Source organism: Pangasianodon hypophthalmus, chromosome 15 (genome assembly GCF_027358585.1).
Source record: "Pangasianodon hypophthalmus isolate fPanHyp1 chromosome 15, fPanHyp1.pri, whole genome shotgun sequence".
NCBI lineage: Eukaryota > Metazoa > Chordata > Actinopteri > Siluriformes > Pangasiidae > Pangasianodon > Pangasianodon hypophthalmus.
The window spans coordinates 13142911-13161543 of NC_069724.1; the positions used below are offsets into that span (position 1 = coordinate 13142911).

The 18633-nt window shown below is 38.4% G+C and overlaps 1 protein-coding gene across 2 annotated transcripts in view; it reads right to left on the reverse strand.

Annotated features, from left to right (window-relative positions):
- The window catches only part of nectin3b (nectin cell adhesion molecule 3b), a 57319-nt gene extending 39053 nt beyond the window's left edge, over window positions 1–18266 (reverse strand). Inside the window, exon 1 of one of the 2 annotated variants that reach the window (XM_034311220.2) lies at window positions 18080–18266. In XM_034311220.2, the coding sequence (XP_034167111.1) occupies window positions 18080–18173 (94 nt within the window). In that variant the 5' untranslated portion in view covers window positions 18174–18266. The remainder of the gene's footprint in view (window positions 1–18079) is intronic. The other variant, XM_053240139.1, reaches the window with a different exon arrangement.
- Window positions 18267–18633: the final 367 nt, after the last annotated feature.

Genomic DNA, 18633 nt, shown 5'->3' on the forward strand with positions numbered 1-18633 from the left:
TAAAAGCCATGATCCAAATAAACCAACTGTAAAATATATTCGATGTATCATATTCTATAATTAGTAGCCGTAAACTATTTATTAATAGCTCAGCATTGAAAAGGTAACCGTTACTGCCATTTAGTCACGGAACTTATGTACAAGCTCCTTGCTGCGGTAGGTATAACTCAGCTCCAACATGCTGTACTGTAAAAACAAAGTCTTCAATCTATGTCTACAGTCTAGGAAATTTGCCCATCCTATCTTTTCCTGAATTCCCCTTCCACAAGTCCACAAGACAGAGATGGGTGGGTATGGGAATACACACAGCTATTATAAAATACTGCATGACTTTGGCTACATGGATGGTGGAATTTAGGAGAACAAAGCATAAAAGCTTCAAAGTTTGGCCACACAGGATTATCTCCCAGCTGAGTGGGTTAGTCTGATCTCCGACTCCAACAGAAAGACGGCGATGATTCAATCTCAACTGATGTAGACACGTTTCAAACAGCCATGGTCGAAAGATTAACTCGCTTCTACATACAAGAGCGGTTGAGGGAGGCACGAACAAAGAGAGTGCAGACACCACGGTTTACACACACACGAGCAGAAAAATAAGCAAGCAGCTAGTGTGTGGTCATTCTGTAAAGGCAAGAGGGACAACACAGACGGCATGTAAACACATACTTGTAGCAATGCCAAAAAGACCCGCTTTTAGGAGTCCTGATATAGCAGCTTTAAGGGGACGGGCTAATTAAAGAGTGAAAGAAGGCGCGCGCACACACACACACACACACACACACACACACACACACACACACACATACACAGACTGTGTGGGCTGCTGGACTGAGAGACGTCAGTTTTCCTCAGAGACACAGGCTGCAAATAAGGAAAAGAAAGAGTACTCCATGTCAGCAATGTCCATACTGTGAAGCAAGTGCCACTGAGAGGGGTTGGGCGAACTAAAATTAAAATGAAACTCACATTATGATCTATGAGCTCACTTCCTAAATGTCATGCGACAATTTGTAGTAGCTGAACATCTACCGAGGCAGCTATGATACCGCGTGTTTAAACAGGATTCGTCAGCTTATTACTTTAGTTAAAATGTTATATAAATATACATAATGATATATGATATATGTGAGTGTATTTCTATTGATGATATTGGGATCATCAGTAGTTATAATAATCAATCGCATTTTAATTAACAGACAAATTAAAATTTGATAAAACACTTTTTAATTAAAACAAGTAGCTAAGTGATGATCGTTACCATCGTTATCAGTTCAGAGGTAGAGATTAAACCATCCAAACTGCCTTCGTCGCAGACTCTCAATCTTAATCACCATTAAAAAAAATAATAAAAGCTGGAGACTGCATCTAAAGCAAAAAAGAATAAATATTAACAGTGAGCAATGCAAAGTCATACTGGCACTGAATGAGTGTGGAAGACATGTAGATGGAACGTTTAGTGACAGGAACATTTACACCAGAATGTTAGTGTGGAGTGAAAAGATGGATGAATAGACAGCCTGCTATGCCCAGCATGTTTCTTTACAAACTGCACTGTGAGCAGACAGCAGCATGGAGCTGAAACTCCCAATAGTGTGATTCGGAGAAATCAAACTGTGCAGACATCTGTTGTATTTTAAAAGCTATAATTCTCAACAGGCGCTGTGAGTCTATGCAGATTTAAGATGCTCTATCTGTCCAATAAATGAATGCTATCAATCTTTTCAGCTGTACAGGTGAAATCTTGAAGTCAAGAGTAAACTGGTTTGAGTAATGCTGAGCTTCAAGTCTAAGCTAAAGCTAAGTTACGCGTCCTCACTGTGATATGATGAGTCGGTTTTAAAATGAAGAGTGACAGAGACATCTACCACAAGAGGCACAGCATCCCTCATAATTACAGCCATTGAAAAACATTCCACTGCATTTCAATGACACTGAATGAAAGACACCAACGAAGCGCTCATCCTTTGGCACGACAGCCAGAACCCCATTACTAAGCATGTGCATTCTGGAGTGACAGAATGATAAAAACAGGATGAGAGGACAGTAAAAACAGCAGCCAGTATACACACACTTCATCAGGGTCTAGACATTGTGTATGCATGTGCATGATATTACATTTCAAATTAAATAACATCCGCAAGAAAAGTTCATCTAATTATCATGGTTTATGACATTATGATGACATTTCTATCCATCATACTCTTCAACCATTCATGGGACTCATCCGTTTTGGGAGAAAGAAATCCAATAATTCTCTTCAGAGACAATGTTCTATCAGTTCAAAATACTTAAGCATAGAAGACAGCGGTCCTTTTGCTGCCAGTTGAATGGGATTGGGTTTTACTCAGGACATGAACACGCACACACAATGCATTATGACTAAATTTTGTCAGATCTAAATATTGAAATCTAGAGTGTCAAAAAAACACACTATACAGTAATACAGCTGAATTCTGGAATCTGATTGGTCAGAAGGTGTTGATTAATTTTCTATAACCTAAAATTATAATGTAGTGAAGCTGCAAATCACAGGTTTATACTGAATTTGCTCATTCTAATACATTAGCGTTTTTAAAGTAACACAGGGACGCAGACATGCCACACGATCAACGTCTAAGAAAAAATGATAATTGCTGATACAGTGGTTTTCTGTGAGGAGACATTTGTTTAATATGTATGAAAAGAGTCTCCATTGTCAGTGCTTTGTAACAGTATGACATGTATCATTGGCAAATTGCTGTGGTATAAGAGTTAAGAGTAATAAAACACTTAGGGACACGCTGTTATAGGGAAATAATCAACATTGGGGTTGGATCAGTAACTCAGACTACCTTGTCATTGATTATTTTCCTGTAACAGCACACAATGTCATATTGTATTCCTTAATCAACCCATAGAGGTCCCAGAATTAAGGAACTCTGAATATGTGGGCCTAGTAAAGGAGGCAAAAACTACACACCCTGACTACACACCCTGACATATATCCCTTACTATAAATCACCATACCAACCGACCATGTTCACATGTCAGTGGGACGTAACACTCAGGGACGGAAGAGGACAAGTAGTCAGCGAGCAGATATGCAAAAGTGGTTGAAAATTTGACCCACACACAAACACACGCACATGCCCACACAGGTCAACCTTACGAAATGGGCAAAACAGCAAAACAATCCTTAAGAGACACAACAAAATGATATAGTCACTGAATTAAACTTCAATACATCCACAACATTAAAAATAAAACCTGTACACACTAGACTGTAGTTAGAGTGATATTAGATATTCAACTTCCCCTCTTCGATTTCTCATTAGAGAAAACACAACAAATGCTCTTCAAAATATCCTTCGCAAAATCTCACTGAATCGAACACTAGCTGATCGGTACTTTAATATTTATGAGAATCATTAAGAAACCGAGAGTCTAATAAGTGCATTGATTTTGCAGATGAAATGGATGACCCTGCAGGACTCATCCAGAAATGTGACTAAAAGGAAGATAAAATAGAGAAAGGAACGATTTCCTTTAGTGTATGTGGTGTGTGTTTAGTGTGTTTAGTGTTCTTGTGGCCACATCTGTGGAAAATCAACTGTTACAAAATCATGCACTTTCTACACAGTCCCTTAATGATTCAGCACTGGAATCATTCTAATACATAACCTTTAGCAAAAGAGCGAGTCCATTTTTAAAATACATTTGGATGTAGTTAGTCCTCTCTGGAGTGAAAAAATATTAGATGATTCATGGACGTTTTGTTCATGAGAACTTAAGATGGAATGTTAAACGTCCAATATAAAACCATCTGCAGTCTTTTAAGTGCATCATGAATTTAAACTTGGTCAATATGTGTACTGAATTGTTGTTTTAGAGACAATACAATCATTAGGAAAAAAATACAAATGCCTGCTGCATTAATGCAACTTATACAGTGTATATAGTGTATATTGATTTTTAGGGTGGGTCTAATAGTCTGGAAAATATGGTACTTGGCACACACTCGTGTTTACTGGTTTATCAATAAGTCTGCAAGAAACAGTGTTCAGTAAATCTGCCACCAAAGTGCTGGACTTGCGCAAGACCTGTGCTGAGCGAGACTGCACCGAAAGGGAAAGTAATTAGTCAAACACCTCTGGTTAACCACAGTGTTAATAATTAATACCACAGCATGAAGACACACTGCTGGGGGCAGCAACAGTGCTCAGTTACAGCCCTGCAGTCAGATCCAAACTAATCAAGAGATGGACTTACAATCCAGGAATTTTTAAAATAGTTTATTATCGGCCCATCAAATAGCCAATGAGACGAGTCTGGACACAGTCATATGATCTATTCGTGGAATATATCTGTTAATCGCAATCACGTCATCTCATAAATGTAGTCATATATCAATAAATGTTGTTAAAGTTCATTTGTTCAGTGAGTTCACATAGTTCATTACACAACAGTTAGTTCCAGTCCATTAATTTGATTGGTCGAGCAGCGCTCCAAGTGTGCTGATATTTACCATAACAGCACTGGGACGTTTCACTGTATGTTTGCATCACTCCGCTCGTCTGTTTTCGCCACGTAAAATTCCACTTCCTAGTTCAAAACAGCTACTACAGCAGTGTTAGCGACATGAAACACAGTTGTAGCGACTATTGTTAAAATTGCACATAATTACACTATGCAGATAATTAATTAATTGCTCAGATAACGTTGGCTAATTTCCAGCACTGACAATGTAAACTTGTGATTTGCACGTGCACTATTAACACAGTTTTTGTAATATGCTGTTAAAAAGGATCTGGTGGGCACAGATTAACTGATTAAAATCTAAAATGCATAATCATTTTCCGTGTTCTGTCAGTGCTTTGTAGCAGTAATAGGTAAAGCTGTAACTTTTAGCTTTCCAACAAGGGAAAGTCTTCAGGAGGAGTTTATGCCTTGCGGTTTCTTGCTAACATGATACGATGAGGTTTTTTTTTCTTAGTAACTTAACTAGGCTGGTGATCAATAGCAAATTGCTGTGGTATAACTGAAATAAAACACTTCTTTCCATTTTTACAACAGGATGTGGTGTTATATCAGTAAGTGTTGGGGTGGTAACAGTAACTCTGCTTCATCACACCATGCTGATTATTTTTACAACAGCATGCCACGTCATGTTTTATTCCCTACATAAACATTTCAGGTTGTTAATGAGTTTTATACATTTTAGTTAAAAAAAAAAAAAAAAAGGATTAATCACAAGTTTACATGAATGAGAATCAATCATCAGCCAACATTTTGGAACTGACATAGCTACAAACAACATGCTTTAGTAAATTTAGTAAATTTACTCCCAAGCACTGTGCTTTATGTAACTCTATTGTTCATATTTCACTGGTAAGACTATTTTAGCTAATAAAAATACGCTTAATTATTTAAGTGTAACAATATGACGTGACAATATGCACATATACTGAGTTTTATTATTACTGAATGTTATCTTTCAGCACATCAATCATCCCTCGCACACAGACTTCACAGAAGCCTCATTAAAAAGCGACAGTGAAAAAAATTGGACATCATCCCACAGACAGTTCTTTGTGAGCGTTCGAGTCTTTCAACTCAGAAATAGTGTGAACCTCTACACAATGCAGAGCTAGTGACAGCTCTGAGAACGGGGACAGTATGCATCAAACTGAAAAAAGGATGACTAAGTCCTATGGAATGGGACATTTTGGTGACACAGGACTACGCAATTGAGCCAGACAGGGAGGTAATTAGGACACATTGCTGTCGGACAAAACAAGATCTGTAGTGAACGGGACTCTATGGCAACAAATAAGCCAAGAAACAGAAACAAAACAGTTTCTAATCCTGAATATTAGAATTATGACTGGGTCTTGCCTTTACAGTCATTACATCATGCAGTGATAAACCATCCTCTCCATCTCCCACTCTCACTGCCAAGCCTTTCATCACGACCGAGCAAAGAGACTGCTGACGATATGTGAACGTGTACAACAGACAGATAATTACAGTATTTTCCGGACTATAAAACATATTTAGCACTCTAGCTTGTATGCAGTGCAGGACACATGATAGTTTTTGCATTAGTCTTATTGTAATACGTGTGTCTACAGTAGGCATAGTACTCTAGCAGTTACGATATTTTGTTCATTTGCTACAGTTTTTACAGTAGATCAGCTATTTGAGAAGTGACAGTAGATCTTTTAATTCATTTATTGTGTTAGGTTTTTACAGTAGGCGTGCCGCTCCAGCAGTTACGGTAGTCTGTGAATTTAATACAGTTACAGCTTGGCCCTAGCATAGCATTGACAACCTTATAGGGACATTAGCACAAATTAGATCCATGGTAGATTGATTTGACCAAAACAAATTACTGGGTTTCTTGGTAAGAGTAAACTTCCAAACATGTAGCGGGCCTGTCTGAGGAATTAGGACTTTACCAAAGCTTCAGCACAGGAAACAATAATGCGCTCAACTACGGGAACACTGACAGGACAATCACTAAACTAGACGACACAACCAGGAGGTGCTGAAGTAAAAGTTAGGGTCTATGAACAGATTTTCCATCTACACAGACAGGATTTAGGGGGTTTGCCTTATCCTACAGAGTGACATGCTGTCCGGAAATGATCACAATGACACCACCAGTATCCATCCACTTCCACCACCAAGTAGAGGAAGGAGGAGGTCAGGAACAAGACAAAAGGTGGATATGTCAAGGACATCCGACAACACTGCAATGACAGAAGGCCTGCCTCCCACCCACCCACAGAGAGACAGCTGCTCAGCTCGGAGCTTTTGCTTGTAATTCAGCACCTTTCTTCTGAGATTAATACCAGACTCAAGTTCAAGAAGTGCTTCTGTGGCATCATTCCTTTTAATAGAACAGCTGATCTCATAATACGTCTATTGAGTACGCTGTGTTTGCATCTTACAGAACCTGATATCTGCAAATCTGATATCTAGCTAACGTTGAGGCTACTGGGCGTGTCGTGGTCAAGTCTGTATGACCACATGACATACATATAACTGTGGAAATTTGAATCTGGCTAGCATCTTCATTTTTTACCCAACAGGTGTTTTAATATGAGGTGATGGTGCGTTCTCCCAAGTGTGACAGCTTTGTGTTGCAGAATTCAAACTGTATTGTATTTAGCTCAATATGGCTAACATGTTTCCACACATTTTGGAGCATTAACTAGCTAGCTTAGGCCTGGTTAGCTTTGGCATAAACTAAGAGGTTAAATAGCGCCAGACTCTTCACATTTATTTTTGAGACTTTATGAGGTCTCAAAATTACGTTTCAGCTATCAGCAGCGATTACAAATCAAGATAAATTATTTCTCGTGTGTAGTGACAGTATTTTTTTTTTCTCAAATGGAAAAGAGACAAAAATTCCAACTCAAACCCGTTAGCGCATCACATTTAATATGCCATTTTATTGAATACCAAGGCTGCTTCCCAAACATATTACAATGCTTAATACACCATACATGGCAAAAACAAAGAGAAATGTCTCATCAGATACAAGGAGCATCAACTAATACATTTGGGACACATTAATTATGTCTGTTATGGAGCGTTTTACATCTCGATCATTTTGATAATGTAAGTGTTTTTCAGTAAGTATATTTCTAAAGGCAATTTTGTGTTTTCCCCCCCAATTTTTACCTACCGGTGGCTTCAAAATTATTGCTACACAGTTGTAGCATCACATTTATAGCTGATTTTGTGCCAATATGCATGTGGGGTCATGTTTTTGGGTATTAAAAAAGTAAAAAATTCTAAATGTATGGCAAAATGACAAATCATTTTAAAAAATTCCAAGCACTTCAAAAGGTATAAGATTAATTTATACATTTAGCATGTCATGACATCAATCATATCCATCATTTTTCTGCAATGTGACATATTTCAGAGAGAAAAGTGGCATATTTGGGCTGGCAGGATTTTGGTTTTATCCATCAGTATTTGATTGCTGGAGTCAGACAAAAGGAAGTAAAGATAGAAGAAAAATCTGATAAATTGGAGCCACATGCAGCCATATTTATTTGAGTCTGTCTTTCCTGCTGGTAACAGAGATGGTGACTTGAAGGACGAGGCCAATGTTTGTGCTCACCCTCAGAAACATCTCGAGTAACCCGGGGGAACGTGGAGGTAAATCATGACATAAAATGATTATTCTACATAAAAAGGTTCTTTTACTAGATCCTGTGTAGACGCTAGACGAAGTCACTGTACTTTAGCGGAAGATTACAGACAAAGAAGAATTCTGTCTTATGTGACTAGAACAGATGAATCATGGACAATCTGACCAAGGACACAGGCTAACAAGATTTTAAAGAAAAATTATGATTTCAGCTTGTCTTTAGTCATCACCAACACTATTATTCTTCTCTTTTCCCCCAACTGTCATGTCAGACAGTACCAAAAAAAGTGAGGAATGGATGCCAAACCTCTAAACTCCATGTCTGACCAGTCCGTCTCTGACACTACATTCATATTTGAATCCTGCCGTGTCACAACACCGAAATCTGCTCTTGATCCATGGAAACAGGCAGTACACAGAAAAACTTGCCTTCTTTTGTTCATCACAAAGCCTTTTGTATAACAGACATAAACACTTGTTTTGTGCTCAGATCCTTGTTTTTGTGGATGGAAACTCAATCCAGCACATGTTCTTTTCTAACTCTGTGGTAATGGACATAGTTGAAATGAACATTGTCTGGAGTCAGACAGTTTTTCCCAAAACACCTATGGCAAACCTCCGAGACGAGACGAGACGAGACGAGACTGAGGGCTATTGTGTTTTGGTGTTTGTTTAAAGCTTTGAACGTTGTTTTTGTTTGCTGTATTCTTGTACATGCAGAAAGGGCGAACTCTGTGTGGCTCGGGCCAAGCTGCAAAACTAGCATTTATACGGTATTACAGTTTTTATTTATTCCTCTTATTTTACTGCAATTATTGCACCTTTAGTGCTACGTGGCTTTATTTTGTAAACCTGTAGTGCTCTACGCAGGGTTCATGAGCTATTCTTCCACACACTGTAAAAGTACTTTCTTGGTATAGACGCTGTTTTCCACCACACAAATAGACTAAACAAAACCTACGTAATAGTTTTTACAGTAGGTGTGCTACTCCAGCAGTTATGGCGATTTGTGAATTTGCTGCAGTTGCAGCTTAGCACTAGCGCAGGAACGCTAGCAGAAATTAGCACTATGGTAGAGTGATCCGACAAAAAGCAACTTTTCTTATCTTTATGATTCTTCCATCAATCCAGAAGTATACTCATTTATAATGAGGCAGTGTTGGAATATTGATGAAGAAAGATAATAAAAGTGGCTACAAAGTGAAAGCCGTAGCTGTAGGGCAAAGGTACACACACACACACACACACACACACACACACACGTAAAAGATTTACAGTAGGCTGGAATAATTGGCCTCTACCCAGATGGTTTTAATTACAGCCTGTCTATGGTACAGTGACTTACTGAATTCAAACAACTCCACAACCGAGAATCCACAAGCAGGGTTCAGCTTTAAATAAAGATACTATTTTTGGCTCGGGCTGGTCTTCATTTAACCCTTCAGTACACAGGAACTGCGAGATGTTCACCGAGTCATGGTTGATAGAAAAGGCGAGCTGATAACTCTGCTAAAGAGCCTCCGACCTTCCTGCTAAGTTCTTAGGAACCCATTTGAAAGGCTGGATATAAAACGAGGTCATTCATTATTCATACAAGCCCTTACCAATTGAAAACATCTCTGATCGAGCAACTAGGGAACAAAACATCCGCAAAACATTCCTGATCCAACTCCATTTTCCCTCCATGCACAGTCTGGCTTAGTCATAAATAATGAAATAATGTTTCCTTTTCTCATCCCCACATCCCATCTGACTGCTGTTCATTAGTTTGTGTAAGACTGCTGTGTACTGGTTCGTACCGAGAAAGATCTAATGCCTATTACATATGCTTCTGCCTTTGCAAAGCCAGACTATACATTGCACTAATGACAACATCATAACATAACATACTGGAAAGCCCATGAAAGTGCTCCTAATGGGCATAGCTACAGCAGGCCGAGCTGCAGCTCTAAACACAGGAGGAGCAAGAAAAGTGCTGAAGGATTGAGTTAGCTAACGCTGCTGATGTCTCGACCCAGCGTAACCTTTTAGTGCTTTTATTGATCTGAGAAAAGAAACAGCAGATGAGATGAGTGATGAGGAAGAACGGAACCAAAGACTCAAGAAAAAGAACAAGCAATGCAAACGTGCTTCATTCGTCCATTAGCAAGTTCATGTAAAGTCTGAGGTGATCTTTAAGGTTACAGACGTTCTACAAGCGTTCTGAGAACGTTCAGTTTAAGAGGAACTTCTGACTTGCATTTTCCAAATGTCAGACTGTCAAATGACTTCTATGAAAAGGGAGTGAAGGTCAGTCGTATGGAAAGAGTTCAGGATTAATAACAAAAAGATGTGAGAGGGAACTGAACAAACGAAGACTTGTAAATACTTTTATTCATCTGGGAGCCGCTTTTATCCATCGCTGGTTAGGAGGCAGAATCTGATCCAAGCACAGGGCTGAACAGGCTGAGGGTCTTTATAGCGTTTTTGTTTTTTTGTTTTTTTGGGATTTGAACTAACAAATCCCTGGTCACTAGCACAGCAGTTTAACCACTGAGCCATTACTGACCCAAATGAAAAGAAACTAGTAGACAAAAATGGCCAAATCCATTCCTACACTGGAAATGAAAGTAAACAAAGAGCAGAAATAACAGAAAGAGCATGAAGGTTAAGTGGGACTCACGGAGCTGAATGCCAGGACTAATTCCCTGCCCCTGTGTTAGAATTTAACTGCGGCTCTAAGCTACTGGTGAGGCTCGTTCCCCTCCCACGTTGACAATGATGACCAGAGGGTGCGTTACAGTAAGTCATTATCCGGCATGTTGATTGACAGGGCTGTAAAAATTCCATCAAAGTTTATTTTAATCTTTTTTTTTTTTCTTTTCAATTTACCAATTGAACAATTCAGACCTTTCTCATAATGACTGTGCCGTCCTATCCGGTAAAGAATAGCAGTGTTCCCATTGCCACTTTGAACCTCGATTCGGTAAGGAAATGCTTGAGTAACAGCAAATTCATCCGGTATATTCATGGTATATTCTAGATTATTCAATTTATTTTTCTATTTTATTCATTATATTCTGCTTTTATTATATTTGGTTTTATTATATTCTGTTTTATTGTGTGTCACTGTTGCACTGTGGGACGAGGCAATAAGGAAGAACATATCACTACATTAATACATCACATGTATGTAACGTATATGACAAAGAACTTTGAACCTTGAGATTAATGTAAGCACTATGTAAGCATTTTCTCACTTGGCTAGATAACTACTTCCTAGTTCCTTTAAGCCACAGTTGCTAATGAACACAACACCACTAAACTAGCTGTGCAGTTGGGGGTCTGTAGCAGGAGCTGTTTCCACACACACTGCTGGCTTTTCTGAAGTTGTCAAACATTTCACTGGACAACAGATGTTTGATCTGTCCAGACTCTTGAAATGCTACAGATGTATGTGTCACCTCTTAATACACTCACCTGTTATTTGTGCATTTAGGGATGCTGCAATGATTGTGTGTTGTATCTGGTGTCGTTACTCACTACCTCACCTGAAGTTCTGAAATGCTACTATATATGCTACCACATGTGTAAACATGAAAGTCCGCAGTTATGCCACTGGTGCTGAATGAGCGCACGCAGAGGGATTTTGTGCTTTTAAAACCACTGCTAGAATGGTTTTGATGTCCTGTTTTTAAGGACGGAAGACGAATCCCATGCACACCAAGATTGAATGCCTCATTTTGTATCTGTTCAAATGATGGATGGTCTTCACAATTTTCTGTCAGTGCTTTTAAAATTCAGTAAATGATGAAAAAAAAAAATGCTCTGTTAACGCAACCCCTGATGATGACTAAGGGAATAAACCCCAGTGAAACAGAGTCATGAATAACCACTTAAGAGTTCCTAAACAGTCAGGCAAATGTAAAGAAAAACATGCTAATTTGTTTGTTGGTCCATTATTTCTGAGAGAACTTAGTGGTTGTGTGATGTGCTGATGTCACGGGGCTACTGTTATTGCTAGCACAGTTACAGTGGTGTTTATTAGGATCAATTTTATTCAATGATCTCAAACATAAGGAATAACAGTCAGGTATTGCTATGAGCTCCTAAAAACAAGAGAGCAAGAGCTTTCTTCTCACTCACCATTTTCATTTTTTAGCATGAAAGTTGAAACTGTGGAAGCTGATCTGTTTGAGGAGAGTGTGCAGATGTGGAGGTGAGAGAGCTGGACAGGCTAAAGGACTAAACTGCTGCTGCATCACCCTCCCTATGTAAAGATGAAGCGAGCAGTAAATAGCACTGCACCACAGCAGGTAGCTGAACAGCAATGTGGGTAATGTAGGAAATCATTAACCAAAGCGAAAAATGATGATGAAAGTAATTTAAACCAAAAAATTCAACTAAGAATGTAATCATAAAATGAATCTTTTGCCCCACTGAAGATCATATATTGAGTATAAATACTGATATGCAAGTCATTTGCATAAATACTGATATGCAAGTTTTCTTTTAAAATAAAATATACATGATGACATGCCTCAGTGACATTTCTAGAGGTGCCAATAATTCTGACACATGGTTGTCATCAAAAAACTTTTTTGATAGTTATATTCTTAGAAATCTATCCTTTAACTAAAGTAAATCTATTTTACTGACAGTGTGAGATTAAGCTAATTAACCACAAAGACATTTTTCATAAGCCATCTTGACCAAGGGCACCAATAATTCTGGAGTTTACTGTATGTGCAATCAGTGGAGATTCCATGTTATTTACATTTTCAATATGATTCCCATATCTGATTCTGATCTAATGTTTTTTCCACTAACTTTAATAATTGTATAATAATTGTAGTAGCTGTTTAAAGGGGCAGCTTGTTATTTTTTTGAGTCCTCTGCTGCCTGTGAACTGCAACTGGAGCAAAACCACGGCAAGCTGGCTGCTTCCACCCAACTGCCCTCCTCCCCCATAGTCTCTCTTAAATCTATATATGGTTTGTGGGTTCCCCTTAATTAAAAAAGCTCAGCTTGAGCAGCTCTGTTTCAGCTGGGGGTGTGTGTGTATATATATATATATATATATATATATATATATATATATATATATATATATATATATATATATATATTAGTGAGTGTGTGTGTGTGTGTGTGTGTGTGTGTGTGTATGAGCCAGGTAACTGAATGGCCATATTGTGAATCAGTTTTTTTTTTGAGATCTTAAAAATATAAAAAAATAAATTAAAAAATAAATTAAAAAATAAATAAATAAATAAATAATTTACAAAGATAAGGGTGAGGATACTCTGTATGTACCTTTCTCTTTGCTTATGATGAAAATAAATATTCTAACTAAAACAATGTTGCATCCATTTATGGCAGGGATAACAAATAAAGCAGCGGATCAGATTTAGCAGATCTGATCCGTTAGTGATGCACAGTTTGAGGCCAATATTAGCTCAATACTCGAGACTCAGATGGATCAGTACATCCTGAGAATAGACATCAGTCATTTCCGGGCTATGTCGGATACCCAAGAGACCTAAATTACTCTATAAAACAAGGAGGGTACATACTTTAGGTCTAAGGAGGAGATTGTGTGCAGTGAAACAGGCCAACAGGAAGACGCTGAGGTTTGTGGTTTCATTGCTCCCCCGCCCTGCTGCTCTTTCCCCTGCTGCCATCATTCATGCCAGAGCAACTAATGACCAGGCCTGTGTGAGATACCTGCAGGAGGCAGCCACAGCGGCCGACCCCGTCAGCCTTAGGGTCACCCTGACAGAGACGTGGATTCTGGGACTATCCTGACCTTTGAGCCCATTGATTTTACACATATACTCAATAGACAGGCATGGATGCAGTATAAAATTCTCAATAAATGCTTAATGTGAAAACAGCACAGGGATTAATGCACTAAAAGAAGAGGAAAAAGGCCAAATTCCTATAATCCTACTCATAAATACTGTCTCTATAATCTAAATAAACAAAAGACAAATAAATGATATAAACAAATGAACAAATGAATGAATATAAACAAAGTTTGACACTAAGCATTTATAACACAAATAACGAAATTTATCTGAAGCTCAACACAGCTTCAGCTTCATGTAAAACAATAACCACAGTAACTCTGCTTTATCACACAACCCTACTGCTGAATTGAATAATATTTTTCTGTAACTTCATGCCCCCAAAATTTACACTTTTTACCAAAATTTAAATTTTGGTCTCATCTTTTCAACAAGAGACCTGTATTTTTTTTTTTTTTTGGTTTGTTTTTTTTTTTTTTTTTTACATTAACAGTTTTATAATGTCCCAAAAAGCAGAAAGCAGAAAGTGAGGGCAAAGATCACTGCTACTTAAACCATAAAATAGACCTACAAACCACGATACCTGCACAATCAGTGCCACAGTACACTTTAAATAGGAAAAGACAAGCATGGCTTGCAAACATCCCCAATCAGTGGACAAATGTTTGCTTAAACAGCATGGTGGCCACACACAGAGGTGACATTGTTCCCATCCATGAGCCCAATAAACCAGAATGGACAATGGCGGAATTCAGTGGTAAATAGCAGTAGGTGAAACTGAACAAACCACTCACTCTGTCCGGCCTGACAGAAGGTGTTGATCTGTTTATACAAACCCGGCAACTGGACACAAGACCCACACTGATGCTTTACATTTCCTGTCCCTAAAGAAAGCAGCTCAGTTTGTCCGTGTTTGGTGACAGGTGGGAAGTCATGCGTGCTTGCGTGCTTGTGTATAAAATCACATCATTCTAGGCAACTACACTTTTGGGGGTTATTTTATTTTTAAAAGAGAATCATATGGCTTGGGGAATCACTTCTTAAGCAACGCTAGAGTCAACCCTGTGTCTGATTTTTGTCATTTCACACAAGAATGTGGAGTTAATGACCAACTACGGTGCACACTTAAAGCTAAATAGATCAACTTTTGTTTAATGAAATTCAGACTCGCTTTACAAATTAATGACTTTCACCAGCTGCAGTCATTCATTTCGTCTTTCAGACATTTTGCAACAAGGCTACAATAAAAGCTGTCAAAAGCTGACCGCAAGAACCGCAAAATTACATTCAATCTTACATTTTCTATACAACTCTGCCTCTGCTACTGAAATCCAACACAAATCTCGACATCTGTCTTAATACTGCGCTGGTGAGAATTAATTATATGGACTCACTGATTGTTACCATAAAGGCAAACTTCATGCTCTAGCTTTCGTACTGAAATAAAACTTTCATGAAGCTAGTTGCAGTTTGAGTGCTACATTTAAAAAAATGTTCCTTAGAATTTAATTACACTTTGCCACGAAATAGAACCGAGTTAAATAACAATGCATAAAATCTGCTATCCAAATCAGCTCCTCCAAATACTTTCAAGACATTTTTCCAGATGTTAAAGCTGTCCATACTTTCTTTGTTCAGTTTTCTTGACATTTCTAAAGGTCATTAACTGTAAATAAGAAATCGACAGAAAATAAGGTAATGTCTAAACTCAACAGAAAGTTACTTTTTCTCACCTTTTTTCTGAATATCCATACTTTTCCATATCTGGAATAGGTGAATTTAAATTCCATGCTTCCCCAGATAAATTATTTTGGTATTTTTTAATAGTCTTGCAGATATTGCAATTCATCAGTGATCTAAAATTATACTGTATGACATTTCTCTTGGCTTAGAGACCATGCGTGACAGGTGCTACGTGATCTATCAAGTTACTCTAACTTCACCCATCTTATTTACCACTATGTAACATAATTCTACATTGTGGTTTAGCAATGTTAAAAGAAAATGCATCAATTAAACCCAAAATACACAAGCTGAAGATACACACTTCCCGTTTATGATTGCTCAACTTTTAAAAATACTGTTCCATTTAATCTTTCTCCTTTTTTATGTGCAAAATAATATTTGTAGGGGATTTTACTTCCAGTGTATGCATGCATGTTATAAAAAAAAAAAAAAAAAAAAAAAAAAAAATCAGTGCGTACTACAAAACACCTCATTTTAATACAAATTAATTTGTCTTTTATAATAAACACTTATTGTAGTGGGCATGGCCGTGCAAATTTGATCATTAGTAGGTCACATGACTTAACCTGCATGTAGCCTGTACCTGTGCTAGGAACTAAATCCCTGCGTCTCAATCTGCCTACTTATACTATGCACTAAAAGTATGTACTCTTTTGTGAATAAAAGAAGTATACCAAAAAACAGACTATGCAAGTACTGGGACATACTAACATATCATGTAACAGAAGAGAATGTTGTTGCCTGGAAGAGAACACTGTCACCGTAAACAAACTCTTTGCTGCATTTCAGCTTTTCTTCATTCATTATTCCTTATATAATTTCTACTATATAATTTAATTTACCATTCCATCGATTTATTTTTCCATATTTCATTTACACCTCTCTAAAATGTGTCCTTAAATGCAGTGAAGCAAACTGTCACAAAACTCCTCCTCCATTGCACAAGGCATTGTGGGCAATATTATGTCAAAAAAAGTGTCCGCGGATCAACATATCATAAATCTACGGGAAGTAGTAGACCATCCGGGTACCTCTGGGATACTCATTTCAACATACTACGATTTGGGACACACTAATACTAATCTCGGATACTATTTATGATGGATAGTAGGCGAATTGAGACGCAGGGAATAACTTCCCTAAAACCAAGTAAGCATTGCTTCTCAGACACATCCTTTTAAACACCATGTATATCTACACTTTACTGTTCTGTGTTTTAAACCTGGCTGATGCTCGGCTTCATTTTGGGTTCGGTGAGAGATGATAGAAATCAGATCAAGCTTTTCTGGAGTGTATTTACAATTAATCTTTTGCCACAGGATATATAACAATCTTTACAGTCATGTACATTCAGTCGAGATATATCTTACCCGGGGTTATTTTTATTGGTCATTTTATAAAAAGTAAAATATAATAATCTTTCCATAAGTTTGCACTAACAGTCTGTTTAAAAAAAAATTACTTACATGACAGATTTGAACAGGACTAAAATCCCAGAGATACTCTGGTAATAATTTTATTATTATTATCATCATCATCATCATCATCATCATCATTACACCACCTCCCCAAGTAAAACTAATCCAGTCCTAATAGGGCTTAAGTTTCTTCTTCAGACTAGTGATAAATATGATAATGTGATCTATCATGTGAGGGGGAAAAAAATGGATTTTTGCAATAAACCTCGAACTGAGCACGTGCGGTATGAATGCCAAAAACGAGTGCAGATGTGAACTATAATTGTCTGCTTCATCAGTTTCCAGATTTCTGCTGTAGTTTAAGAAGTCCATCTAAAGCCTGTGCTGAGAGCATGGCAGCATGGCAGCATGTCAGAGGGGTGGTGTGGCGTCACTGCTCTGACTCTGTGCCTGTTCAGCTCGCGAGCTGGTGCGCGGTTACGGCTCCTGTCGCTCGCGCTCGTCTCCATGGCAGCCGGAGATCCCACAATCAACGCGCGAGATTCCGCCGCCGCCGCCGCGCGACACACGCGAGCTCGTGCCGCGAGTTAACGGAGGAAAAAAAAAAAAAAAAAAAAACTACTTGGAAAGAGGCCAAGAAATCTAAGCAGAATTGGCTGCTCGGCTCGTGCAAACTAAGTTACGGCTGGAGTATATCCGCCTTGTCAACTTTTTTCCGATATGTCCACATGGCTGGACATCATCCGCGTGCCCCAAATGTGGGACATTAGTCCACTCCTCTGTCCAACAAAACACATGTGAGTCATTACAGAGAAGGAAAAAAAAAACCTCTGCATGCTAGTTTATTCCCCAGGAATCTAGTTCAAAACAACTGAGTGAGTTGTATGCATGGGTATAGTTTGCCAAACAGCCACTCTACTGCAACGTAGTTGTACCTTTAAACAAAAAACAACCGACAAGAGAATAAAAACACCTACCACATGCGAAGCCGAGAAGAATCAGAAGTGTAAAATGTGTGCCCGGTTGATTCGGGTTATTCCTGAGATAACGGGCAGTCTTTCCAAGCGCCATGTCAACGCCCGCTTCACTCACACACACACACACACTCTCTCTCTTTCCCTCTCTCTCTCTCTCTCTTCCTCTCTCACTGCCCTAAAGTCTGAAAGCTCCTCAGCAACAACTCCATAGGGAGAGAGGCAGAGCCTGGACTGTACCACTGTGCCGCAGGAAACAGGGGAGCACGAGCTTGCGAGTTAGAATTATAGCGCCTGCTTCTGGAAACTCACTACAAACACCAGCACTCATCACTCGCGTTTCTGGAAATCTACCTTCTTACCCTTCCTAAACCACAAGCTAACACACCTGCTCCGGATAATCAGCCGGATATGGAAATCTGATATATGGCTGTGTATGTATAAGCTGATACAATCCACAGACATATCCAGTATGTGAATAATGGAAGGAATAAAACATTTGGGGATGTGCTGTTATAGGAAAATAATCAACAATGAGAAAACTTTCCCATGTCTGA